This window comes from Macadamia integrifolia, chromosome 8 (assembly GCF_013358625.1).
Source record: "Macadamia integrifolia cultivar HAES 741 chromosome 8, SCU_Mint_v3, whole genome shotgun sequence".
In the NCBI taxonomy this organism is placed as follows: Eukaryota; Viridiplantae; Streptophyta; class Magnoliopsida; order Proteales; family Proteaceae; genus Macadamia; species Macadamia integrifolia.
In genome coordinates this window covers 8898924-8916590 of record NC_056564.1, presented here as the reverse complement: position 1 = coordinate 8916590, position 17667 = coordinate 8898924, and the positions used below count along the sequence as shown (strand labels likewise).

At 40.3% G+C, this 17667-nt stretch overlaps 2 protein-coding genes across 2 annotated transcripts; one reads left to right on the top strand and one right to left on the bottom strand.

Annotated features, from left to right (window-relative positions):
- Nucleotides 1-6165: 6165 nt before the first annotated feature.
- On the top strand, nt 6166-8320 carry LOC122085769. Its single transcript, XM_042654346.1, has 2 exons — nt 6166-6807; nt 6967-8320. Exons 1-2 carry the CDS (start codon nt 6514-6516, stop codon nt 8062-8064), a joined length of 1392 nt encoding a protein of 463 aa, XP_042510280.1. The 5' UTR covers nt 6166-6513; the 3' UTR covers nt 8065-8320.
- Nucleotides 8321-11132: 2812 nt separating this feature from the next.
- Nucleotides 11133-17297, bottom strand: LOC122087207. The gene is made up of 3 exons (XM_042656255.1): nt 16961-17297; nt 11852-14481; nt 11133-11760 (listed from the first exon to the last, which is right to left on the bottom strand). Exons 2-3 carry the CDS (start codon nt 14411-14413, stop codon nt 11473-11475), a joined length of 2850 nt encoding a protein of 949 aa, XP_042512189.1. The 5' UTR covers nt 14414-14481; nt 16961-17297; the 3' UTR covers nt 11133-11472.
- Between the last annotated feature and the right edge of the window lie 370 nt (nt 17298-17667).

Below are 17667 nucleotides of genomic sequence, written 5' to 3'. Positions count from 1 at the left end.
TGTAAAAGCATAAGCTCACACCTATGCTTTTAATATGCTTATTAAATTTAATGAATTTTTAATATTTCTGTTTAATTTAAGAGAGAGTGTTTCTTTTTCGGGAGCATAGCTTACATAGGCAGGAAATACCTAATGAGTAACCCCAAACAAGAATCATTTCAGGTGATAGAGAAGTCATTTCAGGATAAGGGGTGAGAAAGGGGAGCGTGAGCATAGCTAGGCTACGTTCCTAAACGAAAATGATTTCCCTTTAACTTAAAATAGAGTCATTTACACACATGCAGTCATAACTGCCACGTTACAATTGAGTTAGGATTCAAATTCAATTGATATATCCATAGTATCATCTAGCTATGGATTAGTTGTTAAATAAATCATTTTGACTTTCTCATGTATCAATATAATAAGTTGATTATTATTCCAAATTAAATCTATATGTAGAACAAGGACTATTAACAAAGTAAGTCGAGGAGAAAAAATCCCACAGATTATGGGCTCCCATGTGTTAACACATGGCTATCCTGAGAATTTCCCATCTATGGTTTAGCTTACTGTTCAAAACAACCACAAAGCCTCATTCCATTTAGCATAAGATTGCTAGTAGGGTGGGGAGAAGCCAATTGGAAGGGGAGGGTGAGAGACGGTGGAAATGAGAAAAAGTGTTACAAGGAGAGACAGAGAGTCAAACAACTACACCTTCTCATAAGACTTCTTTTATTCATTTTCTCTCACCTTCAACCACTGTGGGTCCTAAAGAAACCATCTGGCGTGCTACCATTGGTATGGCATAGGAGATTCCTCCTACACCGGCAGCATGGGAGCCTACCATGTTTTATTGGTCAAATAGTCAAACTATATAATATATGGCAAAAGGCGTGCGCAACCTCTCTCTCTCTCTTCCCCTTCACCTTTTGAAAAATGACTCCCTATCCTTCTGTATGATTTCCTATCCCACAACCCCATGGGTGCCACTGCTATTGTGCGGCACGCGGTTGGCTTGGCTATCCGTCTCCCATAATATATATTGAACTAAATGCTATTTATACGGTAAATATAAGTTGACTTGAGCTTCATTCTACACGTATCATTCATTGCCTAATGCTAATAAGCCCAATAGAGAAAGTGTGGAGTATTCAACTAACTTGACCCCCGCAGCCCTTTCTTTTCCTTTCTCAGATTTTTAATTAAATTCTTGGTGTCCATCCAACAGGTCCAGCCCAGGCCCATAATACCAGGCTGGGCTTGAATTTTAGGACTAATAGTAAGGCCAGGCTTGTAGAGCCACAATGTCCTTAATCCTATGTATTTATCCTGGTCTGGTCAATTACAATCCTTATTTCCTAATTGGGACTAATTTTACTCAGTGTAACAAACGGGACTAAATTACAGCCCAGGTGGTTAAGGGTCAGGTCCCTAGCATAGATTACAGAGGGCCTTGTGAAGATGGCTGGAAAAGGCCCTGAAATGAACTATTCCAAGGGCCACTAATGTATTGGCAACCCCCAACAACTTGGCTGTCAAATTTCAACTTCAAAGCTTGGGAACGAGCAATACTACAAAGACCTCGGCCTCATCTATCTAGAGGAACCCACTTCCAATGCACTTGTAACAGGTGATGAATCCTCTACAAATAAATTCACCTGAACATATTTCTCAGTTGCCAACATATCTTTTTTTGCTTCATATTATTATCATATATAAATCCTCTTCACCCTTAAATGGTAAAGAATGGGACAAGTGTTGGCACCCGATATGAGTGTCAATCCGTTAGGTTGGGTCAGTTTTGATCAGACCTAATTAGGCTTCCCCACTTTAGGGCCTCACATTGTGATAGGACCGTTTGAGTAATTTAGTCTCATAGGCTAGGCATGGTCCCTTTTATAAGTGGTTGGTCTTGTACCAACCTTTAATCCGACTAAACGGGCCTTAGATGAGTTTTAAACGGGTTAATGCTATATTTTTATCACTAAATGGGCTTTAAATATGTCAGGTTTAGTAAACAGACTCTAAATGAGTTATAAGCAAGTCTTGGCCGGATGTCCTTCGGGTAGCACCCTTACATCAGGCCGGGGCTATGATCACTGGATGGAACACCCTTTTTTCTTAATAAAATAAATAAATAAACATAAGTGAATAACCAACATGTTGGTTCAAGCCATCCAGTTCATGACTTAAGTCTTAGAAAGTCGAAAGTCTTATGAAGCATCTGGCATTCTGCTTACATGCTACTTCGATTACTATCTATGTATCTAAGCCCAAGATTTGGTCATTGGTTGCTTGGTCTACATAGAATCAGCTACGACTGGGTCGGCCTCCCTTGTTGTATAGCACCAATGGTCCAGTACTTCAGGATTGAGTCGATTGTGGGATTTAACTAATCAATTCTCTTGTTTGGAGGCCCCAATTTTCTTCATCTGCCACTTCTTCTACTTTTAATTAAGATAACAGTTTTCTCTGGACAGAGTTTTCCTAAGGTCACAGTCGTCATTGCGGACCTGGACAATATGGGGGGAGAGAGGTAGGCCCCATATAGACTATCCAATCGTTCAGCCAACTGTGAAGAAAAACTTAGTCCATTTTAATTTTCAAACTTTTGTTTGGTGGAGTGGAGGTGGGGCAGGGTATTCGGTTGCTGTGGGAACACCTAAAAAGGGGTGGAAGATTTTAGGGTAACAAACAATATTGTACAACATTAGGTCTTCTGCCCCCACAATCCACATTTTGGCTTAAGTGGGGATAACCAGCTGGTCCAGAGGCTGGAAGGTTGGTGCATTTAATTAATAATTACACATATATAGCTGGAGCAATAATTGGCTATATAAATCCCATCCTTTTGAGTGAGTAAAGGTGTTAAGCTTAAAAAAAAATTTAAATCAAGTAATATTCTCTTCTGCTATCTTTTTATTAAGCTGGGAAGAAGGGTTTAAAGTGATAATCATTCTAATCCATCAATGGGTTTAAGGTGAGGGACTGAAAAGAAAGTTAATAAATAATAACCTCCCTTATTTGGGTCTTTTGAGCTGATATATGAAAATGGTGGCATTACAAAGGGACCTAGGATCGGAAGGGGATCAATCAGGTTCTTGTACGATCTTGATCTACACACATGGAATCGACACAAGAAAAAATTCGGTGGTCGATTTCATGTGTGTAAATAATATTGTACAAGAACCACACCCATCGTATAACAATAATTCTCTTACGAGAACCTGATCCACACTCCCATGCAATCTATTTATCTATTCCAAGTTTTTAATTAAAAACCAAGTTGGAATCTTTGAGAGATCTTATAAGAGTTACTGATACAAAGACTTCACAGGACCATATAGGTATCTCTAATAGTATGTAATTGCTCAGTTGCCAAATGCTAAGTGAGAAAGTAATGGTTTGTCACTTTTTTTAATTTCTTGTTTGTCATTTGAGATTCTCTCTTAATCAGCATATCTTTGCTGCTTTTCCCTTGTCTTCTTATGATCTCTCCTGAGCTTTTGCTAAAGTAAAGCATAGTCGTGATGATGTCTCCATATGACCAGGCCAGATTGGAAGAAAAGCAACAGTATATACAGTTGGATCTTCATCTCCATCTTATCTGTGTTGGAATTTCTACAAAATTATTATAGAAAAGACGTAAAGGTCACAGAAAACGATTCCAATCCAACTGGAAACATGAAAAAAGAGGGAAACAAAATAAGGGTCTCTGCCTCTCTGGTCTGATCTGGTTTCTACCACCTTATGCTCTCATGGCTTGCAAAAGCCAAACTTGGGCCCCAGAAGTATTCCTTTCCTTTTGTTTAATAGTTATTTCTGGAGATTCGAATGTCGTCGATAAGGTTCAAACTCCGAAATCTTGGAAAATCCAACAAGGAACAAATAGGATGGCGTGGCTGTCCTCCTAAGTCCTCATCTTTAATAGTTTTCAGATCGTAGAGGAGGAGGAGGAACAAAGGGCAGATTAAAGTATTCAACAACATTTATTATATATTTGGTGTCCATCAATTTCAGTGGTTGAGACTTGAGAGAACTTGAGAGACCTGAGAGACCTGAGAGTCCGTGACCCAAGACCCAAGACCCAAGACCCAAGACCTGAGAGATGGTGAGACTTGAAATGGGTGATTTTCCTTTTGGGTAGAAACTTGAAAAGGATGAATGATTGCACCAATTGTGAATGATGGTTGGGACTGGAAATTCTCCAATCAGGCCATAATTATCGGATGACCATCATGGTTTTAGATACTATTATTGGTAGCTACCGATTTGGATGCCATGTTCATACTACATATCAAGGGTAAAATAGTAAAAAAAAATTAATTTTTGGTTAGGGATAAACCTCTCTATCTCAAAATTTTATCCGTTTTCAAGGTGACTAATACACAATTCAATACCGTGCACAAAAACCATTCTTGAGATGGGGTCTTACTGCAACAAAAGTATAACTCTATGACTTCTTAATTGCGAGGTATTGGACTTCGCAATCTAGGAGGATGACGGAAAAAGAAGGAAAGTAAAACCTAACGACAATTTAGTCACTAGAGCGTTCGAAGGTTGGTGTATGGTGCTTTTTGACCTAATGAAGGGAATATTATTGTTTCTAAATACTAATTAGTAATGAGGTTACTAATAATACAAGCCAACTAGGGTAGTGTCTTAAGATACTTATATTATCAATTATCTTTAAACAAATTAACTGACTTCATAAGTCAATTGGCTAATTAAGTACTTTTTATTTATTATTACAATTGAAAATATATATATATTTTTTAATTCTTAACCTCTAACATCGCTGTCCAAATACAGTTATGAATTAGTACTAATTAAGTAACAGAAGACTTAAGAACAAAAATTAATCGAGGAGGTGAAGAGATTTGATTGGGTGGAAAATGAATACGTGGCCAAAGAAAGGGACTTGCAATTCAAGTTTTAACGGTAAAATGAAATTAAGAAGCATTGAACAATCCCAATTCCCATCTGTTGCCCTTTCTCTACTCGACGTGAAATCCAATGTTCATCTTTGGACCATCAATTTATACCTTAAACCAATGATAACACCTTAATCTTAGCCATAAAGAATAGAAAAATAGATTTGAGAAAGGAAATCTGCCCTCACGAACCAAAAGTTGGAGGCCTGAGACATATAATATAAGCCAAAGGGAGAGATTATTATAAGAATAATTTCTCTATAAATATAGATGAAGAGTTGCTATCCATAAATAAATAAAAGAATAGGATTGAACTTTTAACGTGCCAAGCATGATTGAAGAATGGGAGACACCATTTTAATTTTATTTATAAGGTCTCACACTTGGGTCCCTCATTGGTTTATATTACCTATTAAATTCTATTTCTTCCAACAAAATATATATATATATATTAAATTCTATTTCTATATTTTTTTATCCAATTTCTTAGACAGGGAAAATCTTGGTGTTACCACATTCTTTGACAAATAATTATAAAAGCTATGGTTATAATTATTTTTTCATGTGACTAATTTTATCTAGATTGAAACTACACATATTATAAGGGACCATGGGATCTTTCTGTCAAAAAAATTTCAATCTCCAAAAAATTATCATGTAACAAAAATAATACATAATTACAAAAATCAAATGTTCCAAATGTCGTGCTAACAAATTAAATAAAACAATTAGCTGAATTAAAATCATAGTGGCTGAGATGGATCTTATTCAAAACATCCACATTTAAACCTTGCACACCGCCCTCCATAAAAATTTTTTTTAATTAATTAATTAATTGCCCAGTGCTCATAATCCATAACCCATCACCCACATATCTAAACCAACCCCCCACCCCAGCCCCCCCCCCCAAAAAAAAAAAAAATTGTAAACCGTAGAGTACCAATTCCTTGTTTTTTGCCCTTTAAGCTTCCAAACATAGTATCATGAGGTCGCAGCTTTGTACAGTTGGAGAAAAACAAGATAAGGATCAAGAGGAATGCCCACCCCATACCCGCACCGACCGGCCGACATTTTCGGATATTAACTTCCTAAGAGAGAAATCATTTGGATTAAATTAAAAAGTTAACTTAAGATTACAATTAACTTAATTAAAGTAACAAAGTTAGATACCCCTTACCGCAGCTCATTCGTATATAATTACTACTACTCTACTCATCAGAACTCTGAAGCTGCCTTAAATTTGGAAAGTGAAGTCCCAAAATTAAAGTGGGATCAAGAGAGAGAGAGAGAAAGATACAGAACGACCGTCGGCAAGAGCGTGCAGTCACGACAGTAGACAAAGAAGAGGAGCACGTAAGCATAGGTGGGGTCACAGTGGGTAGTTAGTGTTCACAGCTGCGGTCGTCCCTTGAAGAGTCTTAAAACTACTCTTTCTACAGTTCTACCTCTTTGTCCTCCTCCCTCCACCTAATTCATTCATAGATCGCTCCCCTCTTTCTTCCTCTCTGTTTTGTGGCAGAGGAGGAGCTGTCATTCTGATTTCTTGTCCTGGAGTCTCTCTATCTCGTTCCGTGCCCGTGTCCGTATTTTCTTCACGATGAAGAAGCTTAGCCTCAACTACGGTCGGGAGGATGGGTTGGAAACGGTGCTGGAAGTGCCCATCCCGGAGGAAATGTTCGCGTCCAACACCAGGAATACCGGCAGGGCTTGGCACAACATGAAGTCATGGATGAGATCCCACGTCGATAAATCATCAACCCCCTCTGCCGTGGGCTCTCGCAGCACCGAGCTACAACTCTTGCTGGGCGTGGTTGGTGCTCCCCTCATCCCTCTTCCCGTCCGTAATGATCACTCGTTCATCACCCGTGACAAATTCAAAGATCGTCCCATTGTAAGTAATAGTAGTACTAGTAATCTCTCAAAATCCAAGATCCAATTTCCCCTGATGGTGACCCATTATCGGGAATTTGAAATTTTGAAAATTTTTTGGTACCAATTTGAAATTTTGAATTGAGGGGTTTTTAATTTGTGTTTTTAATATATGTCGCAGGAGTCTTCGATGGCGAAGTACATAGTGCAACAGTACATAGCGGCGGCCGGAGGGGATACTGCTTTGAATTCGATCAGTAGTATGTGTGCGGTGGGGAAGGTAAGGATGGCTGCGTCGGAATTCAGCACTGGGGATGACAACAATAGCCACAAGGGGATGATGAAGGTTAACAATAAAGGGGGAAGAAATGGACATGGACATGGAGGTGGAGGAGAGATGGGAGGGTTCGTTCTGTGGCAGAAGAGGCCAGGCAAGTGGTGCTTGGAGCTGGTACTCTCAGGTTGTAAGATCAGCGCTGGAAGCGACGGGAATGTGGCGTGGAGGCAAACACCTTGGCACCATTCCCACGCTTCCAGAGGTCCACCTCGACCCCTTCGTCGATCATTACAGGGTCTAGATCCGAGGTTGACGGCAAACTTATTCTCTGAGTCAGTTTGCATAGGGGAGAGGACGATCAACGAGGAGGACTGCTTTGTTCTGAAGCTGGAAACAGAGCAATCGTCGTTGATGGCCAGGAGCGGCAACAACGTGGAGATCATAAGGCATTCGGTGTGGGGGTATTTCAGTCAAAGGACGGGGCTGCTGGTGCAGCTTGAGGACTCCCACCTCCTACGCATCAAAACCGCAAGCGACGACAGCGTCTTCTGGGAAACAACCATGGAGTCTTTCATCCACGACTACCGTTGCATTGACGGCGTCAACATCGCCCACGCCGGTCGGACCGCTGTCTCCCTCTTCCGGTTCGGGGAGAGCTCCGAGAATCACTCCCGAACCAGGATGGAAGAAGTCTGGACCATCGAAGAGTTCGATTTCAACGTCGAGGGTCTGTGCAGGGACTTCTTCTTGCCTCCTGCGGATCTGAAGAAAGATACAGTGAAAGAACAGCAACGGCAGCAGGAGGAGCAAGAAGGGTTTGGGTCTGATGATGATCAAGTGCAACCCAGCCCCATTCCAGCCAACGTGCGTCTCCTCCCCTTCAGGAACCGTCCGCCTCCCTCTTCCGGCAAGGTCGGGTGTTCTAAGGTGGCGGCCATTAACGTTGATGAGTTTGATTCAGTTCCAGTTTCAACACAAGTCGACAGGGAGGAGGAATTTTAGTTTTAAGAGCGGCTTTTTCTTCTGTCCCTCCTGTCCTGTATATAGGATAACCCATAAAATTATATAAAGATATCATCTAATACAGCTCTCATATTAAAGGATCGCACACATAATTCTCCCTAGTTTTTATTGGAAACCAGAGGAGTTCAAATTCTTCAAGATGGGTTTTTGAATTACAACTTGCTTGTGGATTTTATTTTTTTCCTTTTTATTTATTTTAATTTAGGGGGAAAAACAATAAAATCAGATTTTTTTCCCCTTTGAGAAGTGTGTGGTTGGAGGATTGAATCCCAGGTCCCAACATCTGGCAACGACAACCCAATTAGGTCCTCAAAGTTGGAGCAAGTGGCGCTTTCAAATTGGACTGTTTTTTACTACTCTAAATCCCCAAAAAGTTCATTTAGATATTTTGTCATACTAAATAAGCTTATCAAGAGTACTAGAGTTGCTTTTTCCCAACTAACCATTGAATTAGTTGTACACACCTTGCAGATCACAGATTGGAAATTTGTCAAATTTTATTCTCCATTTCACCCAATTGGATGGCCAATCATACATTGCAAATCCTACTAAAAAGATTTTTTTTTTTTTTTTTACCAATTTTGTGCACTTGACTTTGGCATCGGATTCATTGGCGCCATCAAATTGCACTTTGTGGGAGTGATTCTAGAGTTATTGTATTCTATGGGAGCAGTATTGCATTTGAACATTTGACATTTCAGATTGATTTTAGGAAAAATTACAAGACTACTCAAAATCAGGTTTTCATTTACAAAACTACCCACTTTATGTTTGTGATAACTAAATTGCCCAACTCGAGTTTGGGTATTGCAAAAATACCCAAAATAGTGTCTCTCCCTCTTTCATTTACATTTTTTGACATATGTACCCCTAGTTATATCCACCTCCGCTTCTACGATCAATATGTACACCCTGTAGGGGCATCGGTGTTACTACCACTACTACTGATACAACCACGCTGCCGCTACCATTGCCACTTTTATCATCACCACCATCAGCCTACCGCACCCCACACGATCCTGCCCCTGTTACTCTCCTATCCTTCCAACTCTGCCTCTACTCACAGTCGCCCCTCTCCTACCCATCCCACTGAATTACATACATGGCTGCCTCGTTTGAGTTTCTCCTGCAAATGATTTTTCTTAGGAAGCAAAGTGACTCTGAAGATCCTTGAGCTCGGCTACTAAAGAAGTGACATTTTGCTGAAAGCTCTGTTCTTGGAGATCGACATGAGCGGAAATGGATAAGATAATGACCAAATAAGTGAACTTGCGGTCAATGATATCAACCAAAGCTCGGAAGGTCTTGGCAACCTTCCCCACCTTACAATCCCGCCCCTGTAACTCTGCCATTGATTACTTTAACAGATTTTGTATGTCAAAAACCTAAGTCCACGTTAATCTTGTTCAGAAATTAGTTAAGTACTACTGTGGTTCAAAGCTGATAGAAGAACATGAAAAAAAAAAAATCAAGGGAGAGAGTGGAAACCTATTTTTCTAATTCAACCCAAAGAGAGGGAGAGATAGTGGAACCCTGTTTTTTCTAATTCAACCCAAAGAGAGGGAGATACAGTGGAACCCTATTTTTCTAGTTCAACAGAGAGAGAGAGAGAGAGAGAGAGAGAGAGAGAGAGAGAGAGAGAGAGAGAGAGAGAGAGAGAGAGAGAGAGAGAGAGAGAGAGAGAGAGAGAGAGAGAGAATTTTCTGATAAAATATAGAGAAATTAACAAGGGGCAGAGCCCCTGTTTTCCCAACTGAAACAAAATAGGCCATCTCTTGTTTTTAGAGAGATAAGTGAGTGTTTTTCCATCTCAAATCGGAATTCTTCTTCTGATTTCTTCTCGGGTTGCTTGAACCTGGTTTGTGCAGTCAATAGAGAGGTCATCTCCTCCATCGTGGAATGAAAAACCTTGATAGACAATGATGATATCTCAAAACGTTTCGAAGCTTTTGGGATCGTGTAACTCAATAGTATAAAGGTTATTCCTCTCCCAGTGTAACGAGAATGCACCTTTCATTCTTCACAATCTCTGTGCTATTTGATTGCCGAAATTCTTGCCACAGTGGGGGAAGAGGATGCCGTTACAGGCATAGAAGTCATAGACCTCGCGGTGGTTCATGATGCACCAATGGGTAGCACACTTGGAGACTGCATAGCAGAGACAGCAGGGGTGGAAGGGTGAGGACTCGGACTTGGGCGCACGGGTGACGCCGAGTATCTTAAAGTTGCCGGCTTGGTAGTAGCCAATGATGGCAAGAGAAGGAAATGAAAGTAAGGGGTAAAAATGTCAAAAAAATATATGTGGTGAAGAAGGGTACTGTTTTGGGTAGTTTTGTAAACACAAACATAATTTTGTGTATTTTTGTTAACTGAAACATAAGTTGGATAATATTGTAAAAACAAACCCAAAAGTGGGTAATCATGTAGTTTTCCCTTGATTTTATGCTCCCACAGAATATATCCGTCCAAATATTGTTCCGAGTAAGAATTGAGACCCTCTCACCCCCCCCCCCCACCACCCAAGAAAAAAAGACTCTGCAACCCTTGTCTTCCCTCTCACGTAGAATTTGTGAGAGGATGAATTCATTCAGTAGGGGCCTATATTTTGTTTGAAGAGAGATTATTACTACAGAGTACAGACCTCATGGCTCATTACTTAAGAAGGCGTGGAAGGAAATCCTAATCCCGGCATCGTGGGGATCCTTTTTTTCTTTTTCTAATCTAATCTTAAAGATTAAAAGAACTGTACCCATCAATTGTGAGGTTTTTAGAGTGGCGGTCATATTCTAGTGTTTTAACACAATTCCTTTTGCCACCATTTGAATGATGTGTGCACGAAAGCCCAATATGGTTATAAGAAAGAGGCTGTGAGCTATAAGAATGTGAGAAAGGAATGGTTCTCAACCCTCTCTCTCTGTTTCTCTGCCTCATTTTGTGAGTTTGCTCATCTTCAAAGTCATATTCTAATTCAGGGTTTTGCTCTTTCCCTAACAACTTTGCATGCTATAGCCAAAATTTTCTTTTGGAGAAATATTGCTGAACTTGACTGATGCAAATATCATGGGACAGGCTAACCATTAGAATTATAACTGTTTTTCGCTTTCAACTGCACAGTTCAAAACATATATTAGATTACAAATATTATTTTCTGCTTACAGATATGCCAGCAACTCTGATTGCAATCTTATTCTACACTGAAGGTAACTAAACCCAAAAAAGAAGAAAAAAGGGTTCATGGTCCATAGTGTCTTCAAACATAATATGTGTTTCAGGTTCAGAATTTTTAGCTCACTTGATGTTGAATGTAACCATGAAATATCTGGTCAAGCCTTCAAGGGGTTCAATTGCCACCCGCTCTGCACGCTGGACACTGTATATTGTGTAAAACTAAACCCTCCCAACAGGTGAAAGGGGTGGGAAAGGTATATATATTGTTGGCTCAACTTCAGCATGGGCCTTTATTCTATCATTTTCAATGGATACTGTTTCTTGTGAGTCTTTCCCTTGCAACATATTACCCAATTCCGATAGGTCATATGGCTTCCTATTGTTTATAACTGCTATACAGATGGAGAATGCTTGTAGCAAACTTATGGAACCATGGAAGTCAACGGAGTAAATTCCTTTCTGGAATGAGGCCAAGCTGAAGACAGGCTTGTCTGGTTGAGCATCTCCCTGGGAAAAAGAGGAAAGATAATTAGCCAACTTATACATACAATGCTGGAAGAAATACTGGTCCTGCTGGGTCTGAGCAAAGCGCATGTACCTGAATGAAAAGATCAAATTGATCGGGGGTGGAAGAAGCTTTGGATGAAATGAAGTTTTCACTGGATTTCTCGTTAGTAAGAATTCTAAGTTTGCAACCCACATCCCAACCCCCACAATCACATGATCCACCAGACTTCCATCGGTCAACAAGAGATGAAGGCACTCCAGCACTTGGCAAGCTATGAACACCGCTTGGGAGTATCACCACAGTGCTAGTAACCCTTTCAGTTCCTCCATTACGTTCACTGCCTAGAATCTCCCCAGCATTGCACAAGCATCTCCCCTCTGGCATACAACTGCTCAACCCCATATCAGATAGGTCTTTATTTTTAACGCTCTGCCAGTCATCATTTCTTAAATTTCCCAAATTCTCTTTTGGCACCTTGACAACAATGGCAGCAAGCTCACTGCTGGGGTGAATATCTAAGGTTTCTTGATCTGCCTGTCTCATTTCAACACCAAATAAAACAAACTTTCTCACCAAGAAGTGGTCTTTAACATTGTCTCCAGTCAACATAGGGCACTGTGAGAGGGAAACCTTCATTTGTCCAACAACACCGGAGGCATATCCATGACCTTTCCCTTTAGTTCCCTGATTTATCCACCTTCCACTTTTCTTCTTAATTTCACGAACAGTGTACATTGTGTAGACCAAGCTGTAAATATCCTTCAGGGTTGTGCTTGCTCTCGTCACTGTTGCTGCAAGAACATCTGTAGCACTGTCAACTACAAATGTAAACAAAGGCAATCCATTCTTAACCGTGACTTGCATGAAGGCATGCATCATTGATTCTATATGTTTCTCACTTGGACATGAATCAAATTCATTGACGGGCCCACAACTTGATAGAGTATTTCCTTTCATGGACTGAACAGTCGAAGAATATAGGAGACCATCAGATGATTTAGAAGCTCTATGACTTGACATTGGCCTTTTCAGAGATGGCTCAGGATGATTTCCTGCCTTGGGTTTCAGTAGAGGGTCTAATAGCCTTCTCAAAGGGCTGGACCTGCTTTTGCCATTGGCATTTGCTTTATCTCTAGCTGAATCATGTGAACAAACCGAAACCTCTGACTTCACTGGACCAGATTTAACAGTAACATATGATGATTTCAACTGTGGGACAGTTGAAGCCTCTTTAAAACTGATACTTCTGCTCAGCCTGCCCAGACCAATGCTGGCTCGATGATTAGGTAACTGATTTCTTACTTCAGCAGCTTTTGGCTCCAATCTATCAGAAGACTCAACAGCAGCTGAACTGGATGGCTTGCTTTCTCCAACATCTTTATCCTTGCTTTGCCTAGTTGGTACCTCATTTGGAGTTACTGTCAAACAACATGCATCCGATGGAACTTCTGTACCTTCGGCCCATGAAGAGTCCGACAATTTCATGTCTAACTCTTGGCTACCTTCGACTCTACAAGGAAGTGGGCATGAGTGAGGGATGTCAAAATCGAGACCCACAAGGCAAACCTCCTTTTTGTGATAAAAGCAATCTGAAAAGCTTTTACGATCTGCTTCTGTTGATCTTCCATCAACTGATGTTGTGAATTCAGCCTGGTTGGAGATCCCAGAGGAACTGTTTTGCGAACAATCTTTGGACAAAATGAGAACACTGCTTTTGCGTTTTCCGGGGATTGGATGGTGGGGAAGATTGTGATTAAGATGATGCAACTGTTCTGCTCCCCTTTCAGGTTCACCATCACGCACCTTCATCTTTCCCTTAGGATGGAATGAGATCTCATAATCTTTTGACCCAGATGACGGTGACTGCATTTCTGGAATGATCTTGGAATCTGAATCTTCTCTTTTAGCCACATTCTCTAGTTTGATTTCTGAATAATTTTGGCAGAAAAACTGATCAGTTCTGAAATGATCCTGCGGCCCTATCAAGGAATTTTTAGGGACGGTTCCAGTTTCTTGAAGATTGCTTCCCCTAGCTGATTTCACAATATTATTAGGTCCATCAATTTGAGTTGAATTCGGATTAGCAAAAAGTGAATGATATTGCTTCTTCTGGAGGCTTGAAGATCCACTGTGACTTCTACCAGAAAGGGTAGAAGATCCAACTCTTGTTAATGAAGAGGAATCATTACTAGTTGATGGATCATTTCTAGTACTTCTGCTTGGGATCTGTTTTTGTTTGTACTTCCATTTCTCCAGACGTCCCCAGTCAAGGACTCCAAAATTCAAAGCCTTCTCTTGGAGATTTTGTCCTCTCTCCACACGCTGCAGATAACATGGTAAATTGGACATGTACTTGACAAGCTCATCATTTTGAATTGCTTCACTGTAGCTCTGTTGCTTTTGGTGATTCTGCAAAGATTTAGGAGGGATTAACTGTCTATCATCATTGTCCTGTCTTACTTTATATTGGACTCTATCCTGTCTTGTTTTGTAAGAGATCTCTTTGTTTGACTGTTTGATGAACTTATCGGTCTTCAACTCATCTTGCAACTTCAAACTTTGGCTTCCTTGTTGCAATGGGATCTTTTCCTTTGCAACTCTTGACATATGCTGATGCCTCGAACTCTTTTTAAGATCTGTACTGTAATTCATTTCCTTGACTCAGAGCTCCACATTATTTCAAATATTCTCACCCTTTGCCACCATCCGAATTTTGCACGCTGTATAAAAAATAGTTTTCTGTCATCTCTCTCAATTTTAAGTTTTAATATGACACGCATAATGTCATCCATTACTGCTCCTTTAGAGCTAAAGGTAAGAAAGAAACCTCAAGGGTATCACACAACCAAACTCAAAGAAACATGGCCATCTAGATATTTGAATCAAGGGCTTCAATGTAAGTGGATCAAATGTCATTGCAATGAGTGTCATACTTAACATTCATGTAAGTAAGCAAGCATACCTGTTTGCCCCCCACCCCCACCACAGCATGCACTAGTGCACAAACATCCTCAAAGAAAAATGAAGAAAAAGAGCAAAGAGAGAGAGAGAGAGAGAGAGAGAGAGAATATGGCGCAGAATCCTTCACAAGTAACTAGTAACAGGCTAAGCTAATGAAGCAATGTGCTGATACACAGTATGAACGGGGAAAAGATTATCTAATGAAGGAATGAATCCCATCTTCGTTAGTAGACTGAGGAGGTGAACCAGCCACCTATGTCAAAAACAGAAATCGACACCACTATATAGAAGTCATACTGTTGCCCTGGTGCTACACAAAGTTAATTTATCATATCATATAACAAATATTCATTTGAATACCGATATAAGGAACCACAAGTAATTGAATTAGAATACAGTGGATGCTGGAAAGGATGGAAACAATTGCCACTGTACTTCCATGACATGTTTATGCTGCAACGAAGAAGTTGGCTAAGTAGTTCTGATGATAAACTTCATTCAGGGTTTATTTCAAATCTTTTTTCCAAGCCAGATTCCAATTACCAGGAGTCAGCTTTATCTCAGATTCATCTAATTGTTTGAATCTGGTATTCTGTTTACTGGAACAGCTAATTGAGAGAGTACTCCTAACATTACGAGTTGGTACAGTTTCAAGGAACGTTCCACTAAAAAGTAAGCATATTGGAAAATTAATGAGTGACGAGATTAGGTGAGATGATCTGGTTACAGATATCAAAATGTACCCTTTTTCCCCCAGGGTAACCCTTGAAATATCCAATCCAGACTGCAGATTCAAACTGTCAAATATAAACCCTCATCATTAACAAATTCTATATTATTTTTGAAAGAGTGTTTCTGTTTTTCAGCATTTTCAGGGATATATAATGCATCTGCTCACCAAAGAGAAAAATGCAGTCAATGATTGTTCTATTATAGCTTCTAGGATTAAGATCTATGCAGTCTCATAGATGCATGACGAGTCCATTTGAACCTCATACAATAAACTTTCAATCTGCTAATTAAAAAAAAAAAAAAAAAAAAAAATATATATATATATATATATATAATTTTAATCCTGTTGATCTTAAATTCAAAACGGTTGTTAAATCCTAATGAACTTGAGCTAACGTGGTGGAACTTTTTAGGTAAATCATGAAATTGTCCTCCTTTCTCCAAAAGACAAGCATGCCAACTAATGTGTTGAATCACCAGCAGCAAGTCATTGAATTCCATAAAACCCTAAAAGACACGTGAACGAATGAGCAGATTAAGCAATTCTTAAGGAGGTTTTGGTAGGGGCGAAAAGAAAACGCACTCTGAAACAGAAAAACCCTAGTCTAGATGGAAGAACAATTATTTCAACGATGCATATCGAGTGGCAGAAAGCTTTCCATGGTGAGGTGATGTGGCATCGAATGGCGGAATATTTTCCTCAAGGTGCGTTCCGTCGCATTGACAGCAATCAAGCACTGTAGACAAAAGGTAAGATACAGACAAGCGACGATGATCGACAAGCGAAATTTTCGAAGGGGAATCGGATGGACCATCAAGAGCCATTTGAAAAAAATGTTCTGAAGATAAAAAGGGGGAAAACGTAACACCCCAACCTCATATATCTTCGCTGAGTATTTTCTAATGTATCTTGCACAGCTTGTTTCAATTCGGCTCTAAAAAAATTCAGATTCATCAACGAAAACACCCAAACGCATAAAAGAAAAGGTAAAGAAATTGTGTGGCCGTACTGAAAATTTCAGCTTCCGCCAGCTGGAAAAAACAAGAATTCCGCTAATTCAAGACAATAGAGAGAGAGAGAGAGAGAGAGAGAGAGAGAGAGAGAGAGAGAGAGAGAGAGACGAAAATTCAAGAAATTTCCCGGCGGAGTAAAGAAACATCGAAGCCTGCAAATTCCTCGGTTTTCGGCTAATTTCCTCATTCATCAGACATGGCAGAGGCAAGGGGTAATATGTTCATTTTAAGTAACCTCAAAACTCGCTAACTCTGCTCAACACCAGGATCTTTGTGACGGAAAATGAGACTCACTTTGAAGCCGCCGGAGCTAATTTCCTAGAACTCAAATCTGTAACTCCATAGATCTAGCATTCGTCACTTAAGATAAATTTCGCAGGATCGAAGACAGAAGAACTTTATGAAAATCTTTAAGAAAGTATGAGAAATAACAAGATGAGTCCAATAATGTTCTTGAAAAATTCTTTCAGACGAAGCCGAGAAGGCACTTACCGTTACCGACAGATGTCGAAGGAATGCAAAAGTAGAGGATATCAATGACGAAAAATCGACGATCTTGATGAAGATCCTAAGTGATTTGGCGCGTAATCTCCCGGGAAGCTTGAAGGCTCAAGCGAACGAACGTAGATTAAAAGCAAAGTAAAGAATTTGAAGATGGAGTGACAGACTAGCAGACCTAAGTATAAACAAGAAGACAATCAGCGATCCTCAGAGAGAGAGAAAGGGTAAAATTGGTTATAAGATTGCCGTAGAAGTTGAAGTGTCTGCAGCAGATTCTGCAGTGTCGCAGAGTGAAGAGAGAAGAGTACAAGACAGAGTGAGAGTGAGAGAGAGAGAGAGGGGCGACAGCAGTGGGGCTTTCGTTTTCATCGGACGGTTGAAAAGTAGAGAGCGCATTAGTGAGGGAAAGCGGTCACATCAGCGAGGAGCGCGGGACGGTGTATCAGTGGGGGCCCATTTGACGTTCTGTTGAAAATGGACGCACAGAGCGCGTATTTCGAGCCCATTCTGATTTTTCTTGGGGTGGGGTGGGGTTGGGTTGGGAACTTGGGATCGTTCCCTGGGCTCCACTTGCATTACGTCATATAATGGATGATATGACCGTGCATTATCGGTTCTCCGAACGGGAAAATAAGGGGAAGTCTGGTATCCTATTAATTGGGCTATTCCTACGCGGGTGGCTATGCTTAGGAGTTAGG

What these genes read in the sequence shown, in the direction of transcription:
- LOC122085769 (XM_042654346.1), top strand. Translation starts at nt 6,514, where the DNA reads ATGAAGAAGCTTAGCCTCAACTACGGTCGGGAGGATGGGTTGGAAACG. An exon ending in AATTCAAAGATCGTCCCATT is followed by an intron (nt 6,808 to 6,966) that starts GTAAGTAATAGT and finishes TATATGTCGCAG; the next exon opens with GAGTCTTCGATGGCGAAGTA.
- LOC122087207 (XM_042656255.1), bottom strand. Translation starts at nt 14,413, where the DNA reads ATGAATTACAGTACAGATCTTAAAAAGAGTTCGAGGCATCAGCATATG. An exon ending in AATTTGATCTTTTCATTCAG is followed by an intron (nt 11,761 to 11,851) that starts GTACATGCGCTT and finishes TCTTTTTCCCAG; the next exon opens with GGAGATGCTCAACCAGACAA.